This window comes from Mirounga angustirostris, unplaced genomic scaffold (assembly GCF_029215605.1).
Source record: "Mirounga angustirostris isolate CCGP_5_RB_7025 unplaced genomic scaffold, mMirAng1.0.hap1 SCAF_14, whole genome shotgun sequence".
NCBI classification, from domain to species: Eukaryota; Metazoa; Chordata; class Mammalia; order Carnivora; family Phocidae; genus Mirounga; species Mirounga angustirostris.
In genome coordinates this window covers 36,822,378-36,849,386 of record NW_026991722.1, presented here as the reverse complement: position 1 = coordinate 36,849,386, position 27,009 = coordinate 36,822,378, and the positions used below count along the sequence as shown (strand labels likewise).

The 27,009-nt window shown below is 43.0% G+C and overlaps 2 protein-coding genes and 1 long non-coding RNA gene across 17 annotated transcripts in view; 2 read left to right on the top strand and 1 right to left on the bottom strand.

Annotated features, from left to right (window-relative positions):
• Nucleotides 1–9,962, top strand: part of LOC123852653 (zinc finger protein 397) — a 93,330-nt gene extending 83,368 nt beyond the window's left edge. For 3 of the 4 annotated variants that reach the window (XR_010407243.1, XR_010407236.1, XR_010407240.1), the window contains one exon: nt 9,825–9,958. The gene's annotated coding sequence lies outside the window, so the exon portion shown is untranslated. Of the gene's footprint in view, nt 1–9,824 lie in introns of all 4 variants that reach the window. The other variant, XR_010407242.1, reaches the window with a different exon arrangement.
• ZNF396 (zinc finger protein 396) lies at nt 1,642–13,028 on the bottom strand. 2 transcript variants are annotated; one of them, XM_045886850.3, is made up of 5 exons: nt 12,935–13,028; nt 12,052–12,153; nt 9,792–10,213; nt 9,159–9,300; nt 1,642–4,413 (listed from the first exon to the last, which is right to left on the bottom strand). In XM_045886850.3, exons 3-5 carry the CDS (start codon nt 10,206–10,208, stop codon nt 3,959–3,961), a joined length of 1,014 nt encoding a protein of 337 aa, XP_045742806.1. In that variant the 5' UTR covers nt 10,209–10,213; nt 12,052–12,153; nt 12,935–13,028; the 3' UTR covers nt 1,642–3,958. The 2 variants fall into 2 exon arrangements, with proteins under 2 accessions (XP_045742806.1, XP_064433830.1); XM_064577760.1 differs by lacking the exon at nt 12,935–13,028 and adding an exon at nt 12,383–12,508.
• The window catches only part of LOC123852652 (uncharacterized), a 74,727-nt gene continuing 60,204 nt past the window's right edge, over nt 12,487–27,009 (top strand). For 4 of the 11 annotated variants that reach the window (XR_008507034.2, XR_010407251.1, XR_010407247.1 and 1 more), the window contains exons 1-3: nt 12,487–12,623; nt 16,539–16,650; nt 18,331–18,421. This is a non-coding gene — a long non-coding RNA (uncharacterized LOC123852652). Of the gene's footprint in view, nt 12,750–16,494; nt 16,651–18,330; nt 18,422–27,009 lie in introns of all 11 variants that reach the window. The other 7 variants (XR_010407249.1, XR_010407256.1, XR_010407253.1 and 4 more) reach the window with 4 other exon arrangements.

The window sequence follows — 27,009 nt, the reverse complement described above, 5'->3', positions numbered from 1 at the left end:
TTTGCCTCACCATTATTCCCAGGGGGCAGGAGGTCTTTTTCACTTTTTTCTTTTGCTATCTCATGACTTCCCAAAGTATCCCGAAGTATCATTCATCCTCCTCTTCCTTGGGGCCATATTTGCAGCTTGATAATTTATGTGATAAATGTAGTACCAGTAAGAACAGACTGCTATGTAATGAATAGAAGGGTGTGGTAGTGGTCCCCAACCTACTCTTGGCGTGTTAGGGTAGAGGGCTTCCTGGAAGAAGTGGCATCTAAGCTAAAATACACAGGAATTAAGTGCAGAAGCTGGTAAGAGTTCCAAAGGAACCCATGCAAAGGCCTGGAGGCAGGAGAACTTCTGATAATCCAGAATGGCTTTGGCATAGAGTATGAAGGATGCAATGGCAAGAGATAAAGCTGAAGTGGTAAGCTGTGGTCAGATCACAAAAAGCCTCAAAACTTTGTGTAAGTGTTAACTTTATATTAAAAGCAATGGAAAGCCTATGTTTTGAGCAAGGAAGGGACATGATCAAATGTATGTTTTTGAAAGATTGGAGGTTGAAAGAAATGGAGGCATATGAAGAAGTCAAAGCTAGGGCCATTTTGTTCCCCCTCACTTGGGGGATCAGCTACCAGCTCAAATTTTGTAAAGATACGCTAGAAAACTATAGTCAGAGGGCCAGTGACATCACCATATTTAAATGTTCAGAGATGCATCCTCAAGGAGGGCAAAGGATGAAGAAATAGGAGAGGGATAATGGCAGCCAAGGTCCTTCAGAAGTGGGAAGGAATGGTGAGGGACCAGAGAGACACCTCTTCCATTCAGAGGGGAAATGATGGGTGAGGTGTAGATAGGTTGGCAAATTTGATGACAGGAGGTTGTAAGTTATCTCGTTTCTTTCCCGTAATTCAGGAGGCAAAATCAGCCATCTGCCCATGAAAAGGGCGGTGGCCAAGGAGTGTGGCAAACACTGTTGGTTGACCCAATGTCATTGCCAAAACCCACCTGCCCTGCCGTTTTCCCTCTAGAGGTCGAAAACTCATGCTTTACCAAACACATTTGCAACAAGGAAACATAAGCAGAATTTTGTTGGAGTTTCGTGGAAAGCTTTTACTTTTCCTAGCAAAGGAGATGGCCATGGCTGGAGCTCCAATTCCTTTCTTTCTGACTTGGCCCTGGATGTCATTCCTGGAGCTGGGAAGCTCTCTTGCCTGTCTGAGAAAATAAACATGAGGGAAAGGCCAAAAGAAGGGCAGAGACCACATCCAGATCAGCCGTTGTCCACCTGCTGACTGACAGTCAGCAGCAACTCACCTCCAGATCTCTGGTTACAAAGCCTTACTTGTTTAAACCACCACAGGTGGATTTTGCATCCAGAAGCACTCCCAATACAGGAAGGTTTAAGGGCAGTGGCCAACATGTGATCTGGTCTCTGAAGAGAATGAGACAGAGGTAAAGAGGGAACATAGGACTATAGCTAATACTAAAGGCCAAGATGAAGTGAAATTCATAAAAATATCAATTTCATTTGGGAGTATTTACACTCTATGGAAATTAATCTAATGCGGGTGCTAACATCCTACTAATTTTTAAAATCAAGGTTAGCCCAAGTCCTGGTAAATCTCCATTTGAATGAACTAGCATTAGGAGACCTATGTAAGTTCATGATTAACTCCCAGGACACAGCAATACCCTTTAAAGATTTTGTCATGTACTTAGATGATATGACTCACACCACCTTCTGCGGGAGAAATTCAGATTATTCACAATGCAAAGAATGCAATCTCTTAAGGTTTATGGCAGCACGAAGTGAAGACAACTTCCCTCAGAATGCCTGATTTGAGATTCTGTCATTTTATTCATAGTAACAAGAAACTCTGTCTTTCCATAATTAAGCAATAATTCACAATACACATATCTGAGGCATTTGCTGCTTTCATAGATGGCTTGTTCCTTTAATTACAAAGAGAATGAACCCAAAGATACCTATACTTTTAATAACTGAAAATATACAAAACCCTCTATATATTAATATTCACTAGAGCTACAAAGTATAATCGCTATCAGAAAACTCTGTAATTACAATTTACATTCACTTCTCCCCTTACCATTCTTACATTATCAATATTCTAAGTAGAGCACAGTAATCCCATAATTGTTTCTGCAGTTACTCTAAGCACTAGATGTGGTTAGGTTTTCTGATAATACAATGTTTATACTTCACAAGGATCCCAAAGTTCACTATAAGCCCCCTCTTCCCTTCTCCCAAGGACTTTCATTTCTAATGTTTGCTTTCATATTGGGTAACTGTGGCACCACAGAACACATTTTAATGCATGTATTCTTGTAACACAGTTTTATCAAGAATACCTAGAAAAGGGAACATCATGTTGTATACTGTCAGAATAATTGCAATAACATAGAAGTCAGTCATTTTAAACAGGAAATCTGACTAACTTAAATATGGGCAAAACTCAGTGGACTCTTCAAACTAAACTTTAGAAATTTGGACAAGAGTGTCAAAACACAGGGGCTGGTGTCTTGACAGCTTGTCTAGAAACAAACCTTACTGAGAATGCATAAGACCCTGAAAATGGTTGTCTTGAGATGCCTGAAATATGCTCACAGCTGATTTATGCCAGAAAAGGGGCCTTGAAGAACACTGAAGGAGAGCTGTCAGCTGGTTAAGGGTTTCCTTCTCCATGTGAGCTGTGGCACACTTCTCCATTATAGACCACGCTTGCTCATATTCGTGTTCTATCAGTCTTATTTGGACAGTCTTTCTTCACCTCCCTTTTTTCATTTTTTTTTTTTAAGATTTTATTTATTTGACAGAGAGACACAGCGAGAGAGGTAACACAAGCAGGGGGAGTGGGAGAGGGAGAACCAGACTCCCTGCTTTGCAAGGAGTCCGATGAGGGACTCGATCCCAGGACCCTGGGATCATGACCTGAGCTGAAGGCAGATGCTTAATGACTGAGCCACCCAGGCGCCCCTCTTTTCATTTTAACATGATCATGAACTTTATACAAGCACCCATAGATAGCCCTGTTTATTATAACATTCCTTATGTTTATGCCCTTACCTAAGACGTGTAGAGCCATCTTGCTGTTTTCACTGAAGTATTTCCAGATTACATTGTAAAGGTTTTTTTTTTCCTACATAGAAAACTACTTAGCGGGCGCCTGGGTGGCTCATTTGGTTAGGCATCTGACTCTTGATTTTGGCTCAGGTCATGATCTCAGGGTTGTGGGCTCCTCGCTCAGCAGGGGAGTCAGCTTGAGAATCTCTCTGCCTCTGCCCCTCTCCCCACTCACATACTCTCTCTCTCTCAAAATAAGTCTTTAAAAAAAAAAAGACTACTTAGTATCATCAATAGTGTAGGCTTTTGTGAATTTTCGTAAGAGATTAAATGCCTTTACTCATCTACCCCCTAACAATGACTCTGGACATTTCAGCCTTGGTCTGAAGGTACACATTCTTTTGGGCCTCCTCAATCCTATTCTCATATTTTGAGTCTGGTAACAAAAAACAAATGGTACAAATTTTTTAAATGCTCTAATCTTTGGTCTGGGAACTCCAATGCTCAAGTTATGGAATGGGGGAAAATACTTATTTTAATCCTGAGTAACTCACACATTCCTTCTCAACAGGGAAAATTTGTCTAAAAAGAAATGTTCTAGTTCATTATTTGTGTTAGTAATGGAAATAGAACATGTTTGAGAATGTCTGTTCAAGAGCTGCCCTAGGGATGGAAATCTGAATTAAGCTTTCACAAAAATCTCAAACATCTGAATTGACACTGTATTGATAAGCAGAAGAGCAAACAACGTTGACAGAAGATATTTTACATTCTCTCCTGTAGCTTTTATGACTTTTGAAAGCAAACTAGTGCCCACTGAAATACTAAAGGAGTGTTTGTGCTTTGTGTCTTCTCCTGCTGAAAAAGCTCTGAACAAACACTTTGATTCCCTTACAACACTGATGGGACTTTTTCTTTCGTGTGTCTTTTCCTATGTCTGAGAAGATTTGAGCTCTGACTAAAGGCTTTGCCACATTCATGACACTTGTAGGGTTTTTCCCCAGTGTGCGTTCTTCGATGCTGAATCAGGACGGCACTCCGGCTGAAAGCCTTTGCGCACACGCCACATGCGTAAGGTTTCTCCCCACTGTGGATTCTCTGATGGAGGATAAGGGCTGAGCTCTGACTGAACACTTTGCCACATTCATCACACTTGTGTTGTTTTTTTCCAAAAGGGTTTCTCTGTCTTCTTTCAAACTTGCCATCTTGTTCACTGCCTCTTCTGTACGTGCAACTCTGGGGAGCATCCACAGGAAGGGTGTTAGAAACGGTGTAATGCAGCTCCATGCCTGGAGAAGTCTTTTGCGTCAAAGCTGAATTCACATTTGTAGTTTTCGGGTCTTTAGCTGAAATAATACACAGAAAAGCAATGTCACCAGTTCCCTGTTCAGAAAGAAAGAAAGGCAAATAGAATGATCCAAAGGAAATATATATGGATTATTTATTGGCTAGCATGTTTATAAAATAGCACCACGATGTGGAAGATGGAGACAGGAAGTCACAAAACATTGAGAAGATCATAAGGCAAAAAGGAAAGATTTATATATTGAGGAGACAGTCAACTATAAAGACGAAAAGCTCCATGCAAAAGGTAGAATGGTGAGTAGAGTAAAAAGCTATATCAGAGACTGAAAAAAATATCTGGAAGAAAAGGGACTAGAGGATGAGGAATTATGGGAGAAGCAGAGAAGCAACCGATGGAGAGGAGCCAGATGTGGCAGTGGGTAGTAATAAACAAGACTCAGTATGAAGGTCAATAAATAAAAGTTTAATAATGATAAATGAAATGAAGAAAGCCAAGGGGTCAAGACTGAATATGGAAATATGGTCAGAAATACAAATTAGGGGGGAAAGGGGGAGGATTATAGATTAGGATAACTGACATCTCAAATAAATCAAGGGTAGCAGAGTACCCATTTACAAAAAACCTCTACTCTTATATGTATTTTATAGTACTAGCTGAATGGCATTGTTACTGGTGTAAACAGAAATCATTTTGTAAATGGTAAGGATTCTGTCTCAAATTCATTTTTTTTTTTTTTAAGATTTTATTTATTTATTTGAGAGACAGAGTGAGACAGAGAGAACATGAGAGGGGGGAGAAGCAGAGGGAGAAGCAGACTCCCTGCTGAGCAGGGAGCCCAATGCAGGACTCGATTCCAGGACCCTGGGGTCATGACCTGAGCTGAAGGCAGTCGCTTAACCAACTGAGCCACCCAGGCGCCCTCAAATTCATTTCTGATAGCTCAAATTCCAAAGTGACTTCAATGTCTGGTCCCTACCATCAAAATCCAAGGATGTCCACTCTCGCCACTTTTATTCAACAAAGTACTGAAGTCTTAGCCAGAGCAGTCAGACAACATAAAGAAATAAAAGGCTCCAAGTTGGTAAGGAAGAAGTAAAACTCTCACTATTTGCATATGACTGATACTTTATCTAGAAAACTCTAAAGACTCCACCAAAAAAACTATTAGAACTGATACAGTATGAATTCAGTAAAGTCACAGGATATTAGAACTGATACAGATGAATTCAGTAAAGTCACAGGATACAAATCAATGTACAGAAATCTGCTGCATTCCTATACACTAATAATGAAGCAGCAGAAAGTGAAATTAAGAAAGCAATCTCATTTACAACTGAACCAAAAACAATAAAAGATCTAGGAATAAATTTAACCAAAGATGTGGAAGACCTGTACTCTGAAAACTATAAAACACTGATGAAAGAAATTCAAGACAATGCAAAGAAATGGAAAGACAGTCCATGCTCATGGGTTGGAAGAACAAACATTGTTAAAATGTCTATTCTACCCAAAGCAATTTACAGACTTAATGTAATCCCTATCAAAATACCAACAGCAATTTTCACGGAACTAGAACAATCCTAAAATTTGTATGGAACCATGAAAGACCTTAAATAGCCAAAGCAATCTTGAAGAAGAAAAACAAAACTTGAGGTATCACAATTCCAGATTTCAAGTTATATTACAAAGTGACAGTAATTAAAACAGTATGGTACTGGCACAAAAATAAACACATATATCAATGAGAGAGGACAGAAAACCCAGAAATAAACCTATACTTTTATGGTAAATTAATCTTCAACAAAGGAGGAATGAATATACAATGAGAAAAGGACAGCCTCTTCAACAAAGTGTTGGGAAAACTGGACAGCTACATGCAAAAGAATGATACTGGACCAGTTTCTTACATCGTACACAAACAAACTCAAAAATGTATTAAAGACCTACATGTGAGACCTGAAAACATAAAAATCCTTGAAGAGAACAAAGGCAGTAATCTCTCTGACATCAGCCATAGCAACATTTTTCTAGATATGTCTCCTGAGGCAAGGGAAACAAAACCAAAAATAAACTACTGCAAGTACATCAAATAAAAAGTTTCTGCACAGCAAAGGAAACAATCCACAAAACTAAATGGCAACCTACTGAATGGCAGAAGATATTTGCAAATGACATCTGATAAAGGGTTAGGATCCAAAATATATTAAGAACTTACACAACTCAACACCCAAAAAACAAATAATCCAATTTAAAAATGAGCAGAAGACAAGAACAGACATTTCTCCAAAGAAGACATATAGATGGCCAACACACATGAAAAGATGCTTAACATTACCCATCATCAGGGAAATACAAATCAAAATTACAGTGAGATACAACCTCACACTTGTAAGAATGGCTAAAATCAAAAACACAAGAAAAAGTGTTAGTGAAGATGTGGAGACAAAGGAACTCTCTTGCACTGATGGTGGGAATGCAAACTGCTGCAGCCACTGTGGAAAACAGTATGAGGGTTCCTCAAAAAATTACAAATAGAATTACTCTATAATCCAGGAATTGCACTACTGGTTATCTACCCAACAAATACAAAAACACTAATTCAAAGGGATACACGCACCCCCTATTTTATAGCAGCATTATTTGCAGTAGCCAAACTATGGAAGCAGCCCAAGTGTCCATCTATAGATGAATGGAGGAAGAAGATGTGATGTGTGTGCACACACACACACACACAGGAATATTCCTCAGCCATAAAAAAGAATGAGATCTTGCCATTTGCAATGACATGGATGAAGCTAGAGAGTATTATGGGAAGTGAAATAAGTCAGTCTGAGAAAGACAAATACCATATGATTTCACTCACATGTGGAATTTAAGAAACAAATGAATAAAGGGGAAAAAAAAGAGAGAGAGACAAACCAAGAAACAGACTCTTAACTACAGAGAACAAATTGGATGGTTACCAGACCATCAGTTACCGGGTAGGGAAGTGGGGGGATAGGGGAAATAGGGGATGGGGATTAAAGAGTACAGTCATCATGGTGAAAAAAATAAAATGTAAAAAATAAAACAAAATAAAAAATGTAAGAAAGGCCTCTGTGAGGACATTCAGAGGTAGAACGTAGTTCTTGTCAACCCTGGGGTCCCAAGACCTGGCTTTGAGGCTGCTTAATTTTGTTGTCACTACCAGAAAAAGCTGCTGAGGTAGGGGTGGTTCCCTCCTGATCCTGATGCAGTGTGACAAGACTTTCATTTCTCTCTCAGTTAAGCCAAGACAACTGCTAGACTGGAAGTGTTAAGTGCCTGGTACAAGCCTCTTGGGAGCAGGTACTTGTCAATTAAGAGAAATACTTTCTAAGTCTCTAAATTTTTGTATTTTGTTTTTCCTCTATTTTCTTATCAAAAGTACCTTACATCAAAAACTAATGATGTAATGTATGGTGACTAACATAATAAAATAAAATTAATTAAAAAAAAAAAAGTACCTTGGAAAAACTCTAACCTTGCCCTGTGGAATATGGAAGCCGTGCTGGGGGGAGAAGGGGAGATCCTCCCAAGTGGGGTTTCCCTCTTCATTTCTGACTCCCATTTTATCCAGCATGATCATCTAGAAGGAAGGTCTCTGCTCACATGTCGCTCATCAAAGACGCTTTCTCCGCCACTTTATTAAATAAGACTCGGTCCCTACTTTGTTTAGTAAAACCTATTCCCCTTATTCTGCTTTGCTTTTGTCCCACAGCACTTACCTTCTGCGTATCTGCAACAGAAGAACAGGCTGCCGTGCAGCCATTTTGGAGCACTTTGTAAAAAGTGAAGCAGGCAGCAACAGAGATCAGTTTAGGGTGTGAGGGTAAAGTCATCTTAGCAGCAGTATGGTGATTTTAACGCTGGATGCCACCAGTAACCAAGCAAGAAGCTAGACAGAAAATGATGAGGTAGACTAGTGGTCTTTAGACTGTGACTCTGGGGTCCCTCGGGGGGGACAGGCCAAGTGGGAGCCCTTGTGGATGGACACTGCTTGTTCCTGCGTCAGTAGCTGTGCTTTCATCTGTTTTATATACTGGGACTCCAGGCAACATTTCATTTCAGAAAAGGGCCATGCTTTCTTTTTTTTTTTTTTTAAAGATTTTATTTACTTATTGGGTGCCTGGGTTGGCTCAGTCGGTTAAGTGACTGCCTTCGGCTCAGGTCATGATCCCGGAGTCCTGGGATCCAGCCCCGCATCGGGCTCCAGGCTCAGCAGGGATCCTACTTCTCCCTTTGACCCTCTCCCCTCTCATGCTATTTCTCTCTCTCTCAAATAAATAAATTTTAAAAAATTAAAAAAAGATTTTATTTATTTATTTGAGAGAGAGAGAGCACGAGCACACACAGAGAGAGGGGCAGAGGAAGTGGGAGAAGCAGACTCCCCACTGAGCAGGGAGCCCAGTGTGGGGCTCGATCCCAGGACACAGGGAGCAGGACCTGAGCCGAAGGCAGACGTTTAACTGACTGAGCCACCCAAGCGCCCCAAGGGTCATGCTTCTTCAAAAAAGGTTTGAAAATCCCCATGGAGATGATGTCAAGGATTTAAAAATCTGAAAGATATCATAAGACTCTCTGGGAAAAAAACAAGAACAAAACACAGAGAATGATCATTAGCACAACATCTAATGGTGGAAGTCCCCACGGTGAAGAAGAGGCAGGAGGGGAGATTTGAGACCGCTTGCCGAAAGCAGCTGAGACGTGTGTGGTGGGCTGAGAGGCCACCTTTGTCCCCACCATGAACTGAATCCCGCCCCTCACCTTTTTGTCTTGAGCGGAACTCTGGGGATGCCCATGGCAGCGGCTGCTTTCCGGGCTTGATCCGGCTACGTGGGGGCTCCTGAGTGATTTCCCCGGCTATCAGCTTCTCTGCAGGCATGTCCTCACTTTGTCCAAAAAAGACCTGGAAGCAGTTAGGTATAACTGAGGCTGAAGAAGGGAATCTTGTTGGGACTTTGGGATAAAATAATAGAGAAGAAAGGGCGCCTGGGTGGCTCTGGCTTAAGTGTCTGCCTTCGGCTCAGGTCATGAGCCCGGGGTCCTCGGATCGAGCCCTGCATCGGGCTCCCTGCTCGGCAGAGAGTCTGCTTCTCCCTCTCCCTCGGTCACTCCCCCTGCTTGGGCTCTCTCTCTAACAAATAAATAAAATCTTAAAAATATATAAAATAAAAAAAATAATAGAGAAGAAACTACACAGAAAAATATCCTGGGATTCAGGAAAAGGGAGGAAGAAAGCAGAGCCACACTCTGTTTTCCGGCACAGGCGGGAGGACATTCACTACCCTACGTGTTTAGTGTGCTGAGTAGGAGTACAGTTTGAAAGCTCTACTCCCAGCGATGCCCCAGAGCTCCGAACTCAACCTGGTCACTCACCCCCACCAGATGCCTTTTTACCTGCTCAGTTGGCTCATCAAATTCTTTCTCCAGCTCTTCCAACAGGGTCACAGCTTCCTCGCCGCTTTTTGGACTATGTTGCTGAACCCAAATCTGCAGCTCCTCAGGCAGGATGCTCAGAAACTGCTCCAGCACCAGCAGCTCCAGGATCTGCTCCTTGGAGTTCACCGCCGGCCTCAGCCACTGATGGCAAAGCTCCCGGAGCCGGCTCAGCGCCTCCCGGGGCCCCGCGGAATCAGAGCAGCCAAACTGCCTGAAACGCTGGCGGAAGGTCTCTGGGCTGCAGGAGCGGCTCCAGGGGAGGCTGGAGTCCAGATCACAGGCCTGCTCTTCCTCTTCCATCTTCACTATCAGAATGCTGTCAGACTCCTCTGCAGTTTGTGGAAGGAGTGATGACTTGCTCAGCTTTGCAGACATTTGGACTGGGAACAGAGAAGTAGGCTTTAATCTTCAAGAAGGTGAAGTTTTCCTTAAGGACACTCCTTAAATATGATTAAAGAAACAAGTGGGGGGGAGGGGCGCCTGGGTGGCTCAGTCCTTAAGCCTCTGCCTTCGCCTCAGGTCATGATCCCAGGGTCCTGGGCTTCCTGCTCAGCGGGAAGCCTGCTTCTCCCTGTCACACTCCCCCTTCTTGTGTTCCCTCTCTCACTGTCTCTTTCTCTCTGTCAAATAAATAAATAAAATCTTAAAAAAAAAAGAAAGAAAAACAAGTGGGAACATGACATGGAGAAATGTTTCTTAGAACAATACATCTAAGATTAGAAACAGACTATACGGCAAGTATTGCCCTTAATCTTAGTATAAACCACGCTTTCGGGGCGCCTGGGTGGCTCAGTCGTTAAGTGTCTGACTTCGGCTCAGGTCATGATCCCAGGGTTCTGGGATCGAGCCCCACATTGGGCTCCCTGCTCGGCAGGAAGCCTGCTTCTCCCTCTCCCGCTCCCCATGCTTGTGTTCCCTCTCACTGTATCTATCTCTGTCAAATGAATAAATAAAATCTTTAAAACAAAACAAAACAAAAAATAAATAAACCACACTTTCAAAGAATACTTCATTAAGAGAATCTAAGAGCTAAGATGCATTAATTCATATGCATGAGTAATTCCCAATTTATTCTGCAAATCATGCACACTATTCTGCAAATCATGCACACGAGGCTAAGTATCACAATAAGGGATCAGCCAGGATTATGCAGGAACTCCTGGAGAGCAGAAAAAAGGGAAGCTCGAGAAAAATTATGACTCTGGGGCAGGCTCAAAGAGCCAATTAATTTTTTTTCTAGCCTGCTGCAAAGAGTGCTAAGAAATAGTCTCATGAGAGAAGTAGTTTGTGTGGATTTTTTCAACGTTTACTATTAAACAGTATTAAGTATGACATTAGGTTTAATACTATCAAGTAGTATTAAAACAATACTATTTTGACAGTAAAGGAACCATTCAAAAGAAAAAGTAATTGCATATTCCTCCATCTTAATGTGCTTCCATTAATTCATATTCACTTCCGCTTCTGATCCATAACATCTTTATTATTTACCTTTATCATAGAATATTTAGGTTGTTCCTAATTTTTACTATCATAAATAATGCTGGAAGGCACATTTTCAGGAATATATTCTTTTTCCCCAAGTTATTCAAGGATATCCCAAGGACTTGGCTTAACTGGGCTCAAAGGAGAGTGGCAAATGGATTTCTATGTATTATCAAATGAATTACAGAAAAGATTGTTTATCAATCGACAATGTCAACAGCAACAGAGTGATGTATGAGAGCAGCAATTTCCCCAAATGTCATAGCAGAAAGAGGTTAGAAAGACACTTGTAGCACCATTTTAGTATATGCATCACTGGTAACTGATGGCTAATTAAAAAATCTTAAATGTGCCCCTGTTTTTCCTCTTTAGGCAATCTACCTTTCCGCTCCCCCCCCCCCACTTCATCAAGCGCTGTCTTAGGCACCAAAGATAGAGTGACCTGAACAAAGCCTGTGGCTCCTTAAAGCTTATATTAAGAGACAACAATGTTACCAAATAAATGATACAAAAGTGACTGCAATGTAGCAAGTGATAACAAATGACACACAGATAATTTACCACGCACTGTTATCAGCACCTTAAATATAAACTTACTTAAAACCTCTCAAAAGCCCTGTATGGTTATTGTCATGCCCGCGTTGTAGATGAGGAACCTAACAAGGCAAGCGCAGGTAGCGTGACCACGGGCAAAGGGGCAGGGCTGGGGTCTGAATCCAGGCCATCCACTTACCCACGGTGCTGCGTGGTCAAGAGGCCGGAGGCCGGGTCCCAGGGCAGAGAAGGAGCAGCAGACCGGACGATAGTGGGCCGGGACAGACTCTAGGGTCGAGACCTGAGCGGCGGGAAGGGTTGAGGCCATGAGTTTGGAAGCCGTTTGGGGGCGTTACAGTGAGGGGCCCTAAATTAAGCCTCTGGAAGTCACGGAGAGAGAGGGGCGGCCGGGGCGCACTCTGCCTCTTCAGCACCAGCCGCCGACACGTGCCGCCTGCACAACAGCTCTCGGCGCTACGCAGGAGACGGGGAGCCCGAACCCCAACACCGCACGCGAGCTGATCACGAACCGGCTCCCTGGAGCGGAGGCTTCGCTGAGAGCCCCGAATCCGGGTCCTTCCGCAGAGGGCCGACTCTCACTCCAAAACCCCTCCTCCAGCGGGCCGGCTCGCGGAGGGCTGGCGCCCGAGGGCCCTCGGACGCGTCGCCCACCTGCCCCGCCCCGCCCCGCCAGCGCCCCTCCCGCGCGGGTCCCGGCTCCGCGAGACTGCGGGCGGCACGCGGGCGCTGGGGACGCTGCGCCGAGCGCAGGTGAGCGCGCGCCGGCCGGGAGCCGAGCGGGTTCGGCGGCGGCGGCAGGCGCCGCGGGGCTGCGCGGGGAGAACGAAGGGAGGGGCGCGCGGACGCGCGGTGAGGGGCAAGGAGGTGCGAGAGCAGGTAGGAGCCGCGGGAAGCGCCAGGGGGCGACAGGAGTCGGGGCGGGTATAAAGAGGGCGGGCGCGGAGGGAGGAGCCGGGAAGGCTGCTTCGCGGTGGCGGCGGGGTGCGTGGCCGCCTCCTCCCACCCCGGTGGGCACGCTTCTCCCCGCGGCCTAGGGGCTCAGAAGAGGCCTCGATTCTCACCTCCCGACCGGGAAGAGCGACGCCGCGTTATCCGGAAGACGCCGGGGAAGCGCCGGATTGGAAGCTGCTTCCGGGCCCCGTGGCCGGGTTGGGGGCCCGCCCGGGATGGAGCAGCGGTTGCCATGGAGACGAGCCGCCGCCACCGCCGCCGCCGCGGGCTTTCAGTGTGACGCGGCCCCAGAGTTAGGGGAAGGGGATAACCCCGACGGGTGGGAATGCGGCTGCTCGGCGTCCCTGTTCCCATAAACCGGCGTTGTTGTTTCTCATAGTGCTTCTGCTTAGGTTATTCCATTTACTCTCTCAATAACCCCGTAAGGTTATTCCCAGTTTACAAGAAATAAGCCCCAAAGTTTCGTGACTTGCCCACGATCACAAAGAGGGAAGACTCCTGCACTTTCTACCTTTAAGTACAACTTGCCTCTAATATCCGCGCCACTGGGGTTTTGCTTCAAATAGTGCTGTTTGAAGGAACAGGTTTGACCCCCTCACCCCTGCCGCACGCTTTCACCCGAGAACCTGATGGCCCTTAAAAAGGTGAGAACCCACCTGCACACGTATTTTGGCATATATTTTTTTTTCCTCAGATAATCTTAAGTAAATTTAAGAATAAATTTGGGGCTAAATGAGCTACAAGGCCACGACCCCACATATTGGCTTCCTCTTCCAATCACTTTCCTTAGGGACTCTTGGAAAATGTACTTGTGGAGGGAAGTAGGGAATTAGGAAGAGAACGGAGGATGCTTAAAAACAACTTGCTAATTAATAAACAACAATAACAGGAAAAAGGGGCGCCTGGGTGGCTCAGTTGGTTAAGCAACTGCCTTCAGCTCAGGTCATGATCCTGGAGTCCCGGGATCGAGTCCCGCATCGGGCTCCCTGCTCAGCGGGGAGTCTGCTTCTCCCTCTGATCCTCCCCCTCTCATGCTCTCTGTCTCCCATTCTCTCTCTCAGATAAATAAATAAAAAATCTTTAAAAAAAAAAAAAAAAAATAACAGGAAAAAAACCCTGGGCATGATCTCTCCCCGCAAAAAGTATGCCAATACTGGAGTCTGAAATAAAGGGAGAAGAGGCTGCTTTATTCTGTCTATACCACACCTAGAGGGTTTGTTTGTTTGTTTGTTTAAGATTTTATTTATTTATTTGACAGAGAGACAGAGCGGGAACACAAGTAGGGGGAGTGGGAGAGGGAGAAGCAGGCTTCCTGCGGAGCAGGGAGCCCGATGTGGGGCTTGATCCCAGGACCCTGGGGTCATGACCTGAGCCGAAGGCAGATGCTTAACGACTGAGCCACCCAGGTGCCCCCAGACCTAGAGGGTTAGGGGAGAAACTTGTATCTTAATTAATCTACCAGGACTTTAAATTTGAAGAAATTCTTGCATCAATAGGGGACTTTCACAGGATAAGATTTTTTGTTGAGGCAGCTGCTAACACAAATAGCAAGATAGCCCAAAAGTGCAGACGAGAATGTGTTTACTCTGATGGTAGGTAGGTTAATTTAATCAAGGCAACGAGGCATCTGAAACAAGAGCGGTCAATGCTTGACAATGGTGTGAAGTCATAGAAGGTAGTTGAAGGAGAAAATGGACAACAGTTGAAAGCTGCAAAGAGAGTAAGGAACTGTGAAAAGCCATAGGATTTGGCAAGAGGTCAGGAGTGAATTGATGGGTTTGGATTCCACTAGATATGCAGATCATTCCCAAAGCTGAAGTTAAAAAAACACGTAAAAGACTATTTATGAAAGTTTCACAGTATGTTTGATAAAGCACAGGTTTTGTTTGCCTTTTATTTTTTTACTTTTGGGGGCAGAGTGAAAAATTAGCAGGAACAAGGTCCTAGTAGAGAGCACATCTACTATATACCAGATGCATGGTACTAACTGAGAATTCAGATGTAATATACAGATTCTTGCTTTTTTTTTTTTAAAGATTTTTTCATTTATTCATTTGAGACAGACAGATACAGAGCATGAGCAGGGGGAGGTCCAGAGGGAGAGGAAGAAGCAGGCTCTCCGCTGAGCAAGGAGTCCGATGTGGGACTCGATCCCAGGACCCTGGGATCATGACCTGAGCTGAAGGCAGAGTCTTAACCGTCTGAGCCACCCAGGCGCCCCAAGATTCTTGCTTTTTAGGAACCGATAGACTAAGAAGAAGGGTATATAAACTGACGGTTGTAAACAACGAGGCAGATGTTCTGATGGAGCTATCTACAGGATGCTATAAAAGCACAAAGAAAGAAGGTGCTGGGGCAGGGGGGAGAGTTGGAGAGAGTGAGACTGGGATTGATGGGGGAAAGCTGAGTGCCATGTAGTCCAAACTGAGAAGCCAGTGCAGAAATTTTATATTTGCTGAGATCGATGGATGGCAAGCCATGAGAGGCTCAGGGTGAGGATGAAGAAAGAAGTAGCTTGCTTTAAAAGATGTGGCAGGCCAGGTAAAAGGCTATGAACTAAAATTTGAAGTAGGATCTGGAGTAAGTGGCACAAGCCTATCTGCAGTTCAGATAGAACTCTGTGATGGCAATGTGAAGGTTGGATTTGGGAGGAGACAAAACTCAAGGCAGGGTGACCAGCTCTGAAACTATTGTGAAGATCTGGACGGCAGCTGTTGGAGATCTGAACTAGTGCAGAGGGAGTGAGGATGGAGGCACATCAGGAAACATTAGGATGCTAATGCTTGCTTGGTGGGCAGACTGACAGATGATTGGATAGTGTATCATTTAGGTAAATTTTTTAAAAGATGGTATGAGCAGGTTTGACAGTGGGTTATGTGGACATTTGAGGAGAATTTTCAGTAGATTGAATCTGAGGCTGAATAATAGGTGATAATCAATACCCTCTACATAATTGGACATTTTATGAGATTATGTAAAAATAAATATCAAACATGCCATATACCTAAATGCTTCCCTTATATAAGCATATTAAACTCCCTATGAATTTCATAAACCACTTATTAATGCAGTGAAGAGGGCACTCTATAATATTATATTCACTCTTCTACTTTTCTTCTTCATCACTGTATTTCTTTTCTTTTTTCAGATGTTATTTTTAAGTAATCTCTACACCCAACATGGGGCTCAAACTCACAACCCCAAGATCAAGGGTTGCATGCTCCATGGACTGAGCCAGTTAGGCGTCCCAATCACTGTATTTCTTTATCCCAGCATATTTACTCTCCATCTGGTTAGAAACTTTTACAGGTGTGGATCTGTATCCATCTGTACACACACTCATTTTTTCCTTGCCTAAAGAAGCATGAAGAGGTGTGTTAGAGATAAGCTGCCATGTTTCTACAAGGATACTGAGTTAGAGAGTTAGGTTTAGAAATAAAAGGCAATTTGCCTACAATGGAGCTATGGTTTCCAAGAGGGTGGTGGAGAGTGTGTGGAGGAAGTCCAAGTGTGCGTACATACTGAATAGCTGTGAGAGTTTGGATGAGTGAGCCATGTGTCCCTTTGTGGAAGACAAGAATGAAGTATCAAGTTAGGAAAACAACTAAGGAAGCATCCCAGACTGAGTTTATCTTCCCATACTTACACCCTCAACTGCCATTCTTCTCAGATTCCTTCTTTGATAGTGAAACTCCTGTTGGCTCCATATTCCAGGCAGAAGTCTTAGAAGTCATCTTGGATATTTCCCTCTTCCTTGTTCACTATTTCCAGAAGTGAGCAGACAGACCTGGGTTCACTCCTCAACTCTGCCACAAGCCAGCTGTGGGTAAGTTCCTAAAATCTGCTAATCCTTGTCTCATTACAAAATAGGGATCACAATAGTCATCTCGTTGGAAGAAGATTAAATAAACTAATGTAGGTAGGTAAAGCTCCCCAGGCAATTCCAGTGGGCAGCTATATTAGTTTCTTAGGGCTGCTATAACAACCACAAAATTGGTGCCTTAAAACAACAGTTCTGGAGGCCCAAAGTCTGAAATCGGTGGCACTGGCCAAAATCAAGATGTCAGCTGAGCCGTACTCCCTCTGGAGGCTCTAGGGAAGAATCCAGTCCTTTCCTCTTACGGCTTCTGGTGGCTGCCAGCAGTCTGTGGCTTATGGCTGCCTCACCCCAATCTTTAAGGCCAGCATCCTCAAGTCTTTCCTTTTCTCCCTCTGGTAAGGCTACATGTAATTGCTTTTAAGGCCTACCCAAAAAATCAAGGATAATCCCCGCCCCCGCCCCATCTCAGGATCCCTATTTTGTTCACTCCTGCAGAGACCTTTTCTCCAAATAAGGTAATATTTACAGGTTCCAGGAATAGGACCTACTGTCTTTGGGGCCATTTTTTTGGTCTCCCACAGCAGCTGAGGTTGAGAACCTCCATATTAACTAAATAAAGAACTGCCTCAAAAGGAAAGCTTGTTTGGGAAAATAAACATTTGATAGGCATTTAGGTTTTTTGGTTTGTTTGTTTTTTATTGAAGTATAGTTAACATACAGTGTTACGTTAGTTTCAGGTGTACAATATAGTGATTTAACAATTGTATACATTACTCAGTGCTCATTATGATAACCCCCTTTATTTCACCCCTCCTGCCACCCTGAGAAGAGTTTTAACCCATGGTCTGTGGGCTCTGTATCTGTGTGCCTGATGTGGTAACCACTAAATACATGTGGCTACTTAAGTATAAACTTATTAAAATTAAATAAAATTAGGAATTCAATTCCTCAGTCACTTTTGCCAATTCCAAGTCCTCAGTAGCCTCATATGACCAATGGCTGTCACACTGATTGATGCACAAGCATCACGGTACAGAGCTCTAATGGACACCACTGAACTGTGTGTTTCTAGGTGCGTATGTGTACTTCTCTGGGGACAGGGTCTAACAGAAGACACAAGTTATCAACCTTGACAAAGACTAGTCTGTGATGTGATTTATTTGCCCCATAATTTTGAAATTGATTTGGTTTCCAAAATGTAAATTTTGATTCAATACATTAAAGAAAATCCACACTACTCACTTCTTTTGGAAAACTGAAAAATCTAAGAATACTGATGCTGCATTCCCTCTGGACAAATGTTTCTTGGAGCAAAGTAGCTGCTACCTGTGGACACTTAGAGCCTGCTTTCCCCAGTTGCTAAAAGTCCCCACCTGCCCCTTTCCAGTTCCATCACCTGCGAAGCTTCTAGTCTGAGATTTCTGGTCTTCATCTTCTGTCTGATTCTCAAAGATGTCCACGACCCATATCATTGCTTCTCCAAGTTGAATGTGCATAGGAATCACTTGAGGATCTTGTTAAAATGCGAATTCTGCTTCAGTAAGGTTGAGGTGGGGCCCAAGTTTCTACATTTCTGACCCATTCCTAGGTAATAATAATACTTTGAGTAGCAAGGCTCTGATTGAATCTGGGAGCTGGTTCATGATATCTAGCAACAAAGAAACAAAGGCAATGTCTGTTTCCTAGACTAACTTAATGAAGAGCCAAATTCAAGCTGCTAGAAAGCTGGTCCAAATATCAGACAGGTTACAGCACTAGGAGCGGTACTGTAGAATTGGTAAGTGAAATTTCTTTCCCCATCTTTAAAGTGGCTTGTTTGGTATTTGATAGTGAATTTGTACCAACTAAAACTTAATTTATTTTTTATTTTTTGGAAGGTTTTATTTTTACTCCACTTATCATACAGTACTATTAGTTTCATTTGTATAATATAGTAATTCAACACTTCCATACAACATCCAGTGCTCATCACATAAGTACATTCCTTAATCCCCATCCCCTATTTCCGCCATCTCCCCACCCACCTACCTCCCCTCTGGTAACCATCCATTTGTTTTCTGTAGTTAAGAGGCTGTTTTATGGTTTGCCTCTTTCTCTTTTTTTCTTATCCCTTTGCCCATTTGTATTGCTTCTTAAATTCCATATATAAGTGAAATCATATGGTATTTGTGCTTCTCTGAATGGCTTATTTCACTTAGCATCATACTCTCTAGCCCTATCCAGGTCGTTGCAAATGCCAAGATTTCATACTTTTTTATGGCTGAGTAATATTCCATTGTATATATATATATGCCACTTCTCTCTTTTTCTTTTCCCCCTCACATCTAGGGTTAGGGTTCAGGATAGGACTGGGGAAAGGGTGAGGGTTAGGATTAGGGCCAGGGTGAGGGTATGGGCCTTGTATACTGCTGGTCGGAGACCACTCCATAGGATGTTGGTTAGGGTTAGGGGTTAGGGGAAATGTTAGGGTTCAGGTTAGGGTTTTGGTATGAGCCTGGTATCCTGCAGTTCAGAGACCTCTCCAGACTTCTGCTTGGGTGTGATTAGACATGGCATCCATCCACCAAGCTGAGGCAAGGGAGGGACTTAGAGCTCTAAATACTCTTTTTTTAAAAAAAGGTTTATTTATTTAGGGGCTCCTGGGTGGCTCAGTCAGTTAAGCGTCTGCCTTCAGCTCAGGTCATGATCCCAGGGTCCTGGGATCGGGTCCCACATCGGGCTCTCTGCTCAGCGGGGAGTCTGCTTCTCCCTCTCACTCTCCCCTGCTTGTGTTCTCTCTCTCTCTCACTCTCTCTGTCAAATAAATAAATTATTTTTAAAAAGATTTATTTATTTATTTTAGAGAGAGAGAGTATGGGTGTGTGTACACTAGCAGGGGAAGCAGCGGGGGGCAGGAAGCAGACTCCCTGCTGAGTGGGGGAGCCCAAAGCAGGCCTCCACCTCACAAACCTGAGATCATGACCTGAGCTGAAACCAGGAGTTGGATGTTTAACCTACTGAGTCACCCAGGTGCCCCTAAATACTCTTTAATTAGATGTTCAATTGTTACTTCTGTTTTTATCTCTACCTTCACACCCATTTTCAGAAATATTACCAATTCTTAAAGGTTTGGGATCTTCCCCAGAATAACTCGGCTGCTCTCAGCTTTTCTTATTTTGTGTTCAGGAACCCACTTTCTCAAATCTAGTGTTAGGGTTAGAGTTACAGTAAGGGTTAAGTTTAGGGGAAGTTTATGTGCCTGGTATCCTATAGTTCAGAGACCTTGCCAGAGGGTTAGGTTTATGGTTAGGGTTAGGGAAAGGGTTACGCTTAGGTGTTCCAGTTACAGGTTAGTGGTAGGACTAGGGTTTGTGTTAGGGTGATGGTTAGGGTGAGGGTGAGGGCTACTGTATGTGCAAGGTGTCTTACAGTTCAGAGACCTTTCCAGAGAAGAAAATCCTAGACTTCTGCATAGGTGAGAATAGACATGGTAGCCATCCACTGAGCTGAGGCATGGAAGGGATTGGGTACTCTAACTAATCTTTAAACAGATACTCAGTTGTTCCTTCTATTTTTATCTCTGTCGTCACACTCATTTTCAGAGCATTATTATTTCAATACCCATTAGTTAAATAGTAATATTAGTTCCAGGTATAGTATTAGTTCTAGGTGTATAACATAGTGAGTCAGCATTTCCATACGGCGCCTGTTGCTCATCACAACAAGTGCTCTCCTTCATACCCATCACCTATTTCACGCATTCCCTCTCCCACTAAAACTAGTTTAATTATTGCACAGATATGGGTGGAGTTGTTTTTAATTGCCCACTCAGCAAATGTCTCTGAGTTGGAGTTTGCCTCAGATTCTTAGCAGAAACCATTTTACCATACATTCTGAAGATGATCAAACAACCTAAAGATGATACATATCTTCCTAGTGTGGATTCCTTGAATGACCAATAGGGCTGAATTCTGACTCCCCATTCCCCAGTGTGGATCATGCAGTGCTGAATAAGAGTTGAGTTTTAAGTAAAGGTTTTTCAAGAGAATGTCCCAAAACTGAAATATGGGAATTCACAGATTAAAAGGGCCAACGCTTTGCAAGCACAACATGAAGGATGAAGACCTATATCATTCTGGAATTTCTCAAAATATAGGACAAATTTGAGATCTTAAGAGCTTCCGGAATCTAACTAGCTGCAAACTAAAAATTGAAAAACGGGATGATATTAGACTTCTCAGTCTAGAAGATGATGAACAATGCCTTCAAAATCTTGAGGAAAATTAATTTCCCACTTAAACTCTGATGAATGATATTCAAAGTAGGAATAATTTTCAGATATGCAAAGCATTAAAAAAAAAAGGTTCCTCCCATGCACCCTTTCTCAGGAGGTTACTGGAGGTCTACCTAAAAGAGAGAGTAATCCAAGTAACAAGCATAGGGGATTCAACATAGTAGGTAATGGAAGAAATTCTTGAGAGGGTGATAAAGGAGATCGAAGTTGAAAGTTTTGGAGCTAAGAAGATGGAGAGTTCAAGGCACATGCCTCCAAGGGGAAAAGTACTGCAGACAGAGTACTCGGTGTGTTTGGTATGTTCCATTGCTGAGAGGAGATGTATACTTTGGGGTGAAAGTTTGCAATTCTGGCAGGATTAGTGATGGGTACATAGAAGACTAAGCAAAGGGGGGAAACCATACTCATTTATCATTAAGTCCAAGCAAAATGGTGTGCAAGAAATTTAATTATAGTACATTAGAAGACTTAGCTATGAATAATACATACATAGTCATTATAATGTGAACACTGAAATCTGATCTAACCAAAATAAGTTAGAAGTATATTGGGAGGTTTGAGGGAAGGTGGGAATGACAATTCTGTGTATGAAGGTAATGTGGCTGTGTAAGAGAGCTAAATCCTTATATTCCCTAAAATGAACTTAATAACATGTAAAAGTCAAATATCAAAAGAGATGGCTGTCTTAAGTTATTTAGAACGTGTAAATAAATCCCCATAGAAACAGCTATACGAATAGGAATTTGGATGCAGTTCTGCAGAGCAGGACTTAGTGGTGGGATGGGGGGGAAGGGACGGCCCTTGTCCATTCCAGGTCTTATAGACCAATTTGACTTTTCCATTATGAGTATCATAACATCAGTTATAGAGAATAAACTACAATCACACCTCCCATTCCCTTTAAGCCTTCTGTAAGGAGCTTCTACCCTTAGCCCTTCCCTTGTCTTCCCTATTGTCAAATATAATTCACTTATTTTAGTCCTTATCTTCTCAACATTTCACATTATTACCTACAGTACTTCTTCCACTTTGAATTCTGTCCTCCCTTACCCCTCTGTCTTCAGGTTCTCTTCCTTCTTCTGAACACTCCTTACAGTGGTTCCTCTTGTTCGGCATTCCCACATATTATTCGTGTTCTTCATTGTTCTGCCTTTGGTTCCTGCACTTTTCATGCTCTAGGCTCTCTTTGGGCTAGCTCATCTATTTCTACATATAAGCCTTCAACTACCATCTCTAAACCAGTGAGTTCCAGTTTATATCCTGAGCCTGAGCCTTTTCTTGAGCCTCCTCCGCATAGAGGTGACTTGAAGAAACATCACTACTTGTTTGTTTCACAGGCACCGTAAACCAAACCTGCATTCCTCCTCACTTCCTCTCCACTCGCCTCTTTTTCTTCCTTATCTCCTGGATGAACACCACCAACCCCCCAGTAGAAATCTGGGATCTTCCAAGATGTGTCTCCGTCACTCATGTGCATGTCAGACGGGGTCTGTGTCCCGTTCATCCTTGTGTTCTCTGTGTCATTTGTTCCCTTGAAGGTAGCTGGCACAGTGATCTCTAGTTAATTCTTGCTCCATAAATATGTGAATAAAACGAGGATCAAACTGATAAAAGGGACAGTTTCTGAAATTTAACAGACTGTTCAGATAGATTTCAAGGCACAGAAGACAGACAACCCGCAAGAAGGAGAGCCCAGTGGTCAGAGAGCTGCTGCAGGAGGATATGTTGGAATAAAGCATGATGGCTTCATGACATTTTCACGTGAAGAGACGGACATCTGAAATTTCCCACAGTACCGAAAATCCACGTCTGATAAGACAGTAAAGCCTAATGAGAGGAGAGATGTATGGTAGAATTTCAGAGTCTGCTATAATCTTGGGTGTTCAGCACATTGTCCATACAGAATCTTGCTTCTCGCCTTTCTCCCAAAGCATAGGGTTTCAGCTATTCATTCATGAGTTGGTTCTCCCCAAACTGGAATTGAGCATTTGGTAATAACTGGGTTTGGTGCTGTATTAGCTCCCTAGGACTGCCATAACAAATTGCCACGAATGTGGTGGCTTAGGACAACAAGAATTTATTATCTCATTGTTCTGGAGGCTAGAAGTTTGAAATCAAGGTGTTGGCAGGCCCATGCTCCCTCAGAAAGCTCTAGAGAAGAGTCCTTCTTTACCTCTTTCCAACTTCTCATGGTTGCTGGCAATCTCTGCCTCTGTCATCACATGGCTTTCTTCTCTCTGGTCTAAGTGCGGCTCCATGTCTCATCTCCCTTTAAAAGGACACCAGTCATTGGATTTAGGGCCCACCCTCATCCTGTATGACCTCAGCTTAACTAATTACATCTGCAAAAAAAAAGGTACATTTCTAAATAAGGTCACGTTCCAAGTTTCCAGGTGGACATGAATTTTGGAAGGATACTGTCAACTCATTACAGTGCTTTTGCCAGCTAGTAGTTCATTGAAATTCACCCTTTACCTGGTCTGTAAACATGAAATGGGCCTCTTAAATATTTTTCCTTTACCAACAAGCATGATGTTATGATTTGTCAGTAGGAGGCTCTGGAAAGACATTACAAGAGAAAGGGGCTTCCCGTCCTGGTTCTGGTGTGCTGGCTCGACAAGCTTAGCATGCAGCTCTCCAGGAGGCAGTAGCAGATCTCCCTGGCAGCAGTTTCTTTCTGCACCCTCTTGGGCAGGTTCAGAGCAGAGTGCCACTAGTGAGATACTTCACAGTGAATGACTTTCCCTTGCACTCTGGAGAAAAGACTTTTGGCAAGTTCCATTACCGTGGCACAATAGAGACTTCTCTGCTGTGCAGTGAGCCATGGCTGTGCACTGTAAAGGAGGCTGCTCATAATCAGGTGGACACTCCATGGATATAATTCAGTCTCTTACCCTAGTCACCCCAGTGCGGCCACAGTGGTAGGGATGGAGGCTATGCATGGGGTTCAGAAACATGGACTTCCCCTACTCAGTGTTGATTTGTCTAACATTACTGCTGAGTAGCGAATCTGTCAACAGAAGAGGTCAACACTAGGCCCCTTATATGGCACCACTCTCCATGGGGACCAACCAGCCACCTGGTGGCAGATTGATTACACTGGACCTATTTCTTCACAGAGGAGGCAGAGATTCATCCTCACTGGAATATGCATGTTTTCTGAATGTGGAGTTGCCTTCTCTCAACATAATACTTCAGCCAGCTGTACCATCTGTGTACTTATGGAATGCTTTACCCATCATCATGGTATTCTGCACGGCATTACTTCTCATCCAGGAGCCCATTTCACAGCTAAGGAAATACAGCATGGGGCTTATGCTTATGGAATCAACTGGCCTTAACCCTCATATTCCATCACCTAGGAGCAGATGGCTAATTGAGAGTTGGAGTGGCTTATTGAAGACTCATTTGTGGTGCCATTTGGGAGACAATACCCCAAAACAATGTAATTCTGTCTCACAGGATACAGTGTAAGCTTCGAATCAGCAACTGTTATAGGGTGTTCTCGCTCCCATAGCCAGAACACATGGATCTGAGCATCAAGGGGTAAAGTGGGAGTGGCCCTTCTCACTCTTAAACTCAGTAACCCATTTGCAGGATTATTTTTCCTGCGCCAGAAACATTGAGCAATGCTGTTATGAAAGTCATAGTCTCCAAGGGAGGAATGCTTCCATTAGCAGACAGAGTGGTTCAATTGAATTGGAAAGTGAGAATGCCTCCTGGACATTCTGGACTTCTTATATCATTGAACCAACTGGCCAAAAAAAAAAAAAAAGTCACTCTAGGTGAGGTGAACTCGAGTTGCTGCTATAAATGCAGACAAGAAGGACTATGAAACCCAGGGAGTTACTTGGAGGTGCCTAGGAGTGAAGGTTTTGGTCACTCCAGGTGAATTTTGGGCTGAAGATGGGGGAAATGTGGACTGGGGAGTGGAAGAAGGAAGATGTAGATATCATTGACAGCCTCACAGCAAATCACAGAAACCATGACAGCAGGAGCTTTGTGTATTCTCTGTTATACATACGTGTTTATTTTACATGCTAAACAGTTTCTTCTATCTCCTTCCCGTTGTTATTTTATGTACCTAGAGTTGAAAGTTAACTTCACAATGTATTCGTTAGGTAACAGAATATTTAGTGGGACTTGGCCTGAATTTGAGGAGTAGTTAAGATCACCAGTGATGGATACAATGACTTTTGGCACTGTGTCTCTCCGTATTTTGAGGAAAAGGTGATCACCAGTGATGGATACAATGACTTTTGGCACTGTGTCTCTCCATACTTTGAGGAAAAGGAAAATAGTTGTATTTTGTTACAAGAAAAACTGGAGTTGTTGGGGCACCTGGGTGGCTCAGTTGGTTAAGCGACTGCCTTCGGCTCAGGTCATGATCCTGGAGTCCCTGGATCGAGTCCCGCATTGGGCTCCCTGCTCGGCGGGGAGTCTGCTTCTCCCTCTGACCCTCCTCCCTCTCATGCTCTCTGTCTCTCATTGTCTCTCTCGCAAATAAATAAATAAAATCTTAAAAAAAAAAAAAAGAAAAAAAAAGAAAAACTGGAGTTGTTTTATTGATGTACAGAAGTTCAAAAATGTATAGAAGAGTGCACATGGAAGCTGAATAGCCACAGAGCTACCCTCATTTGTATTGCTGTGCTTTTGCTTAAGCTATTCTTGAGTTTTAAATGGCTCTTCTTATTCTCTCAAATTTGAGGCCCAGCTTGTTTCACCATGAAGTGAACCAATTACTTTACCCTATACTGATTTCCTCCCCTCATGTCCCTGAAGAACTTGACTACATCACACATTTAGCACCAAAGTATACTCTGAATGTAATTTTCCTCTAATTATTTGATGTGTTATACTGCCTTTCCACCAGCCCCAGCCCACCAGATCCGAAGCTCTTTAGGACTGTGTCTCTTTTTCTTTCTTTTCGTTATCCATCAAAAACACACATATGAATACACACTCAATGAATACGTCTTAATTTAATAACTGTCCTCACTCACTTGCTGCACTGGTTAATCTGCTTCTTGCTCCAAATTCACTTTCAGCTAATACAGTGTTTCCCAACCTAATTTGACTAGAGAGTACTTTTGACATTAATATACAATGTCTCAAAACCACTTGGGAATTTAAAAAAATCTCATCAGTTTTTTGCTTTGTATATAGTAGTGATTTATGTAAAATATTTTATTTTGGATTAACATATCATAAAATTCTTTTAAAAATATACTCTATTTCGTTGGTTAATATGACTTTTCCCATTTCTTAAAAATAATTATGTAAGAAGAATTAAAAGGACATACTGTAGTTCCTCAAAAAATTAAAAATATGATCCAGTAAGAAGAATTAAAAGGACATACTGTAGTTCCTCAAAAAATTAAAAATATCCAGTAATTCCGCTGCTGGGTACAAACTTAGAAGAACTGAAAACAGTCCTTTTTTTTTAAAGATTTTATTTACTTGACAGAGAGAGACACAGTGAGAGAGGGAACACAAGCAGGGGGAGTGGGAGAGGGAGAAGCAGGCTCTCCGCTGAGCAGGGAGCCCCATGCGGGGCTTGATCTCAGGACCCTGGGATCATGACCTGAGCTGAAGGCAGATGCTTAATGACTGAGCCACCCAGGCGCCCCTGAAAACAGTCTTGAAGAGGTATTGTCCATAGCAGCCATGTTCATAGCAGCATTATCTACAATAGCCAGAAGATGAAAGTCAAACAAGTGTTCATCGAGAGATGAATAGATAAACAAAATGTGGTATTATACATGCAATGTAAAATTATTCAGCCTTAGAAAGGAAGGAAATTCTGACACATGCTACAACATGAATGAATATTGAGGATATTATACTAAGTGAAATAGGCCAGTCACAAAAAGACAAATACTATGTAATTCCACTTACATGAATGGAATCAATAGAGCAGTGAAATTCATAGAGAAAGAAAATAGAATGGAGGTTGCCAAGGACTGGGGGGGAGGGAGGGGGGAGTTGGTGTTTAATGGGTACAGTTTCAGTTTTGCAAGGTGGAAAGAATTCTGGAGATTGGTTGCACAACATGAATATGCTTAACACTACTGAACTGTACCCTGAATGGT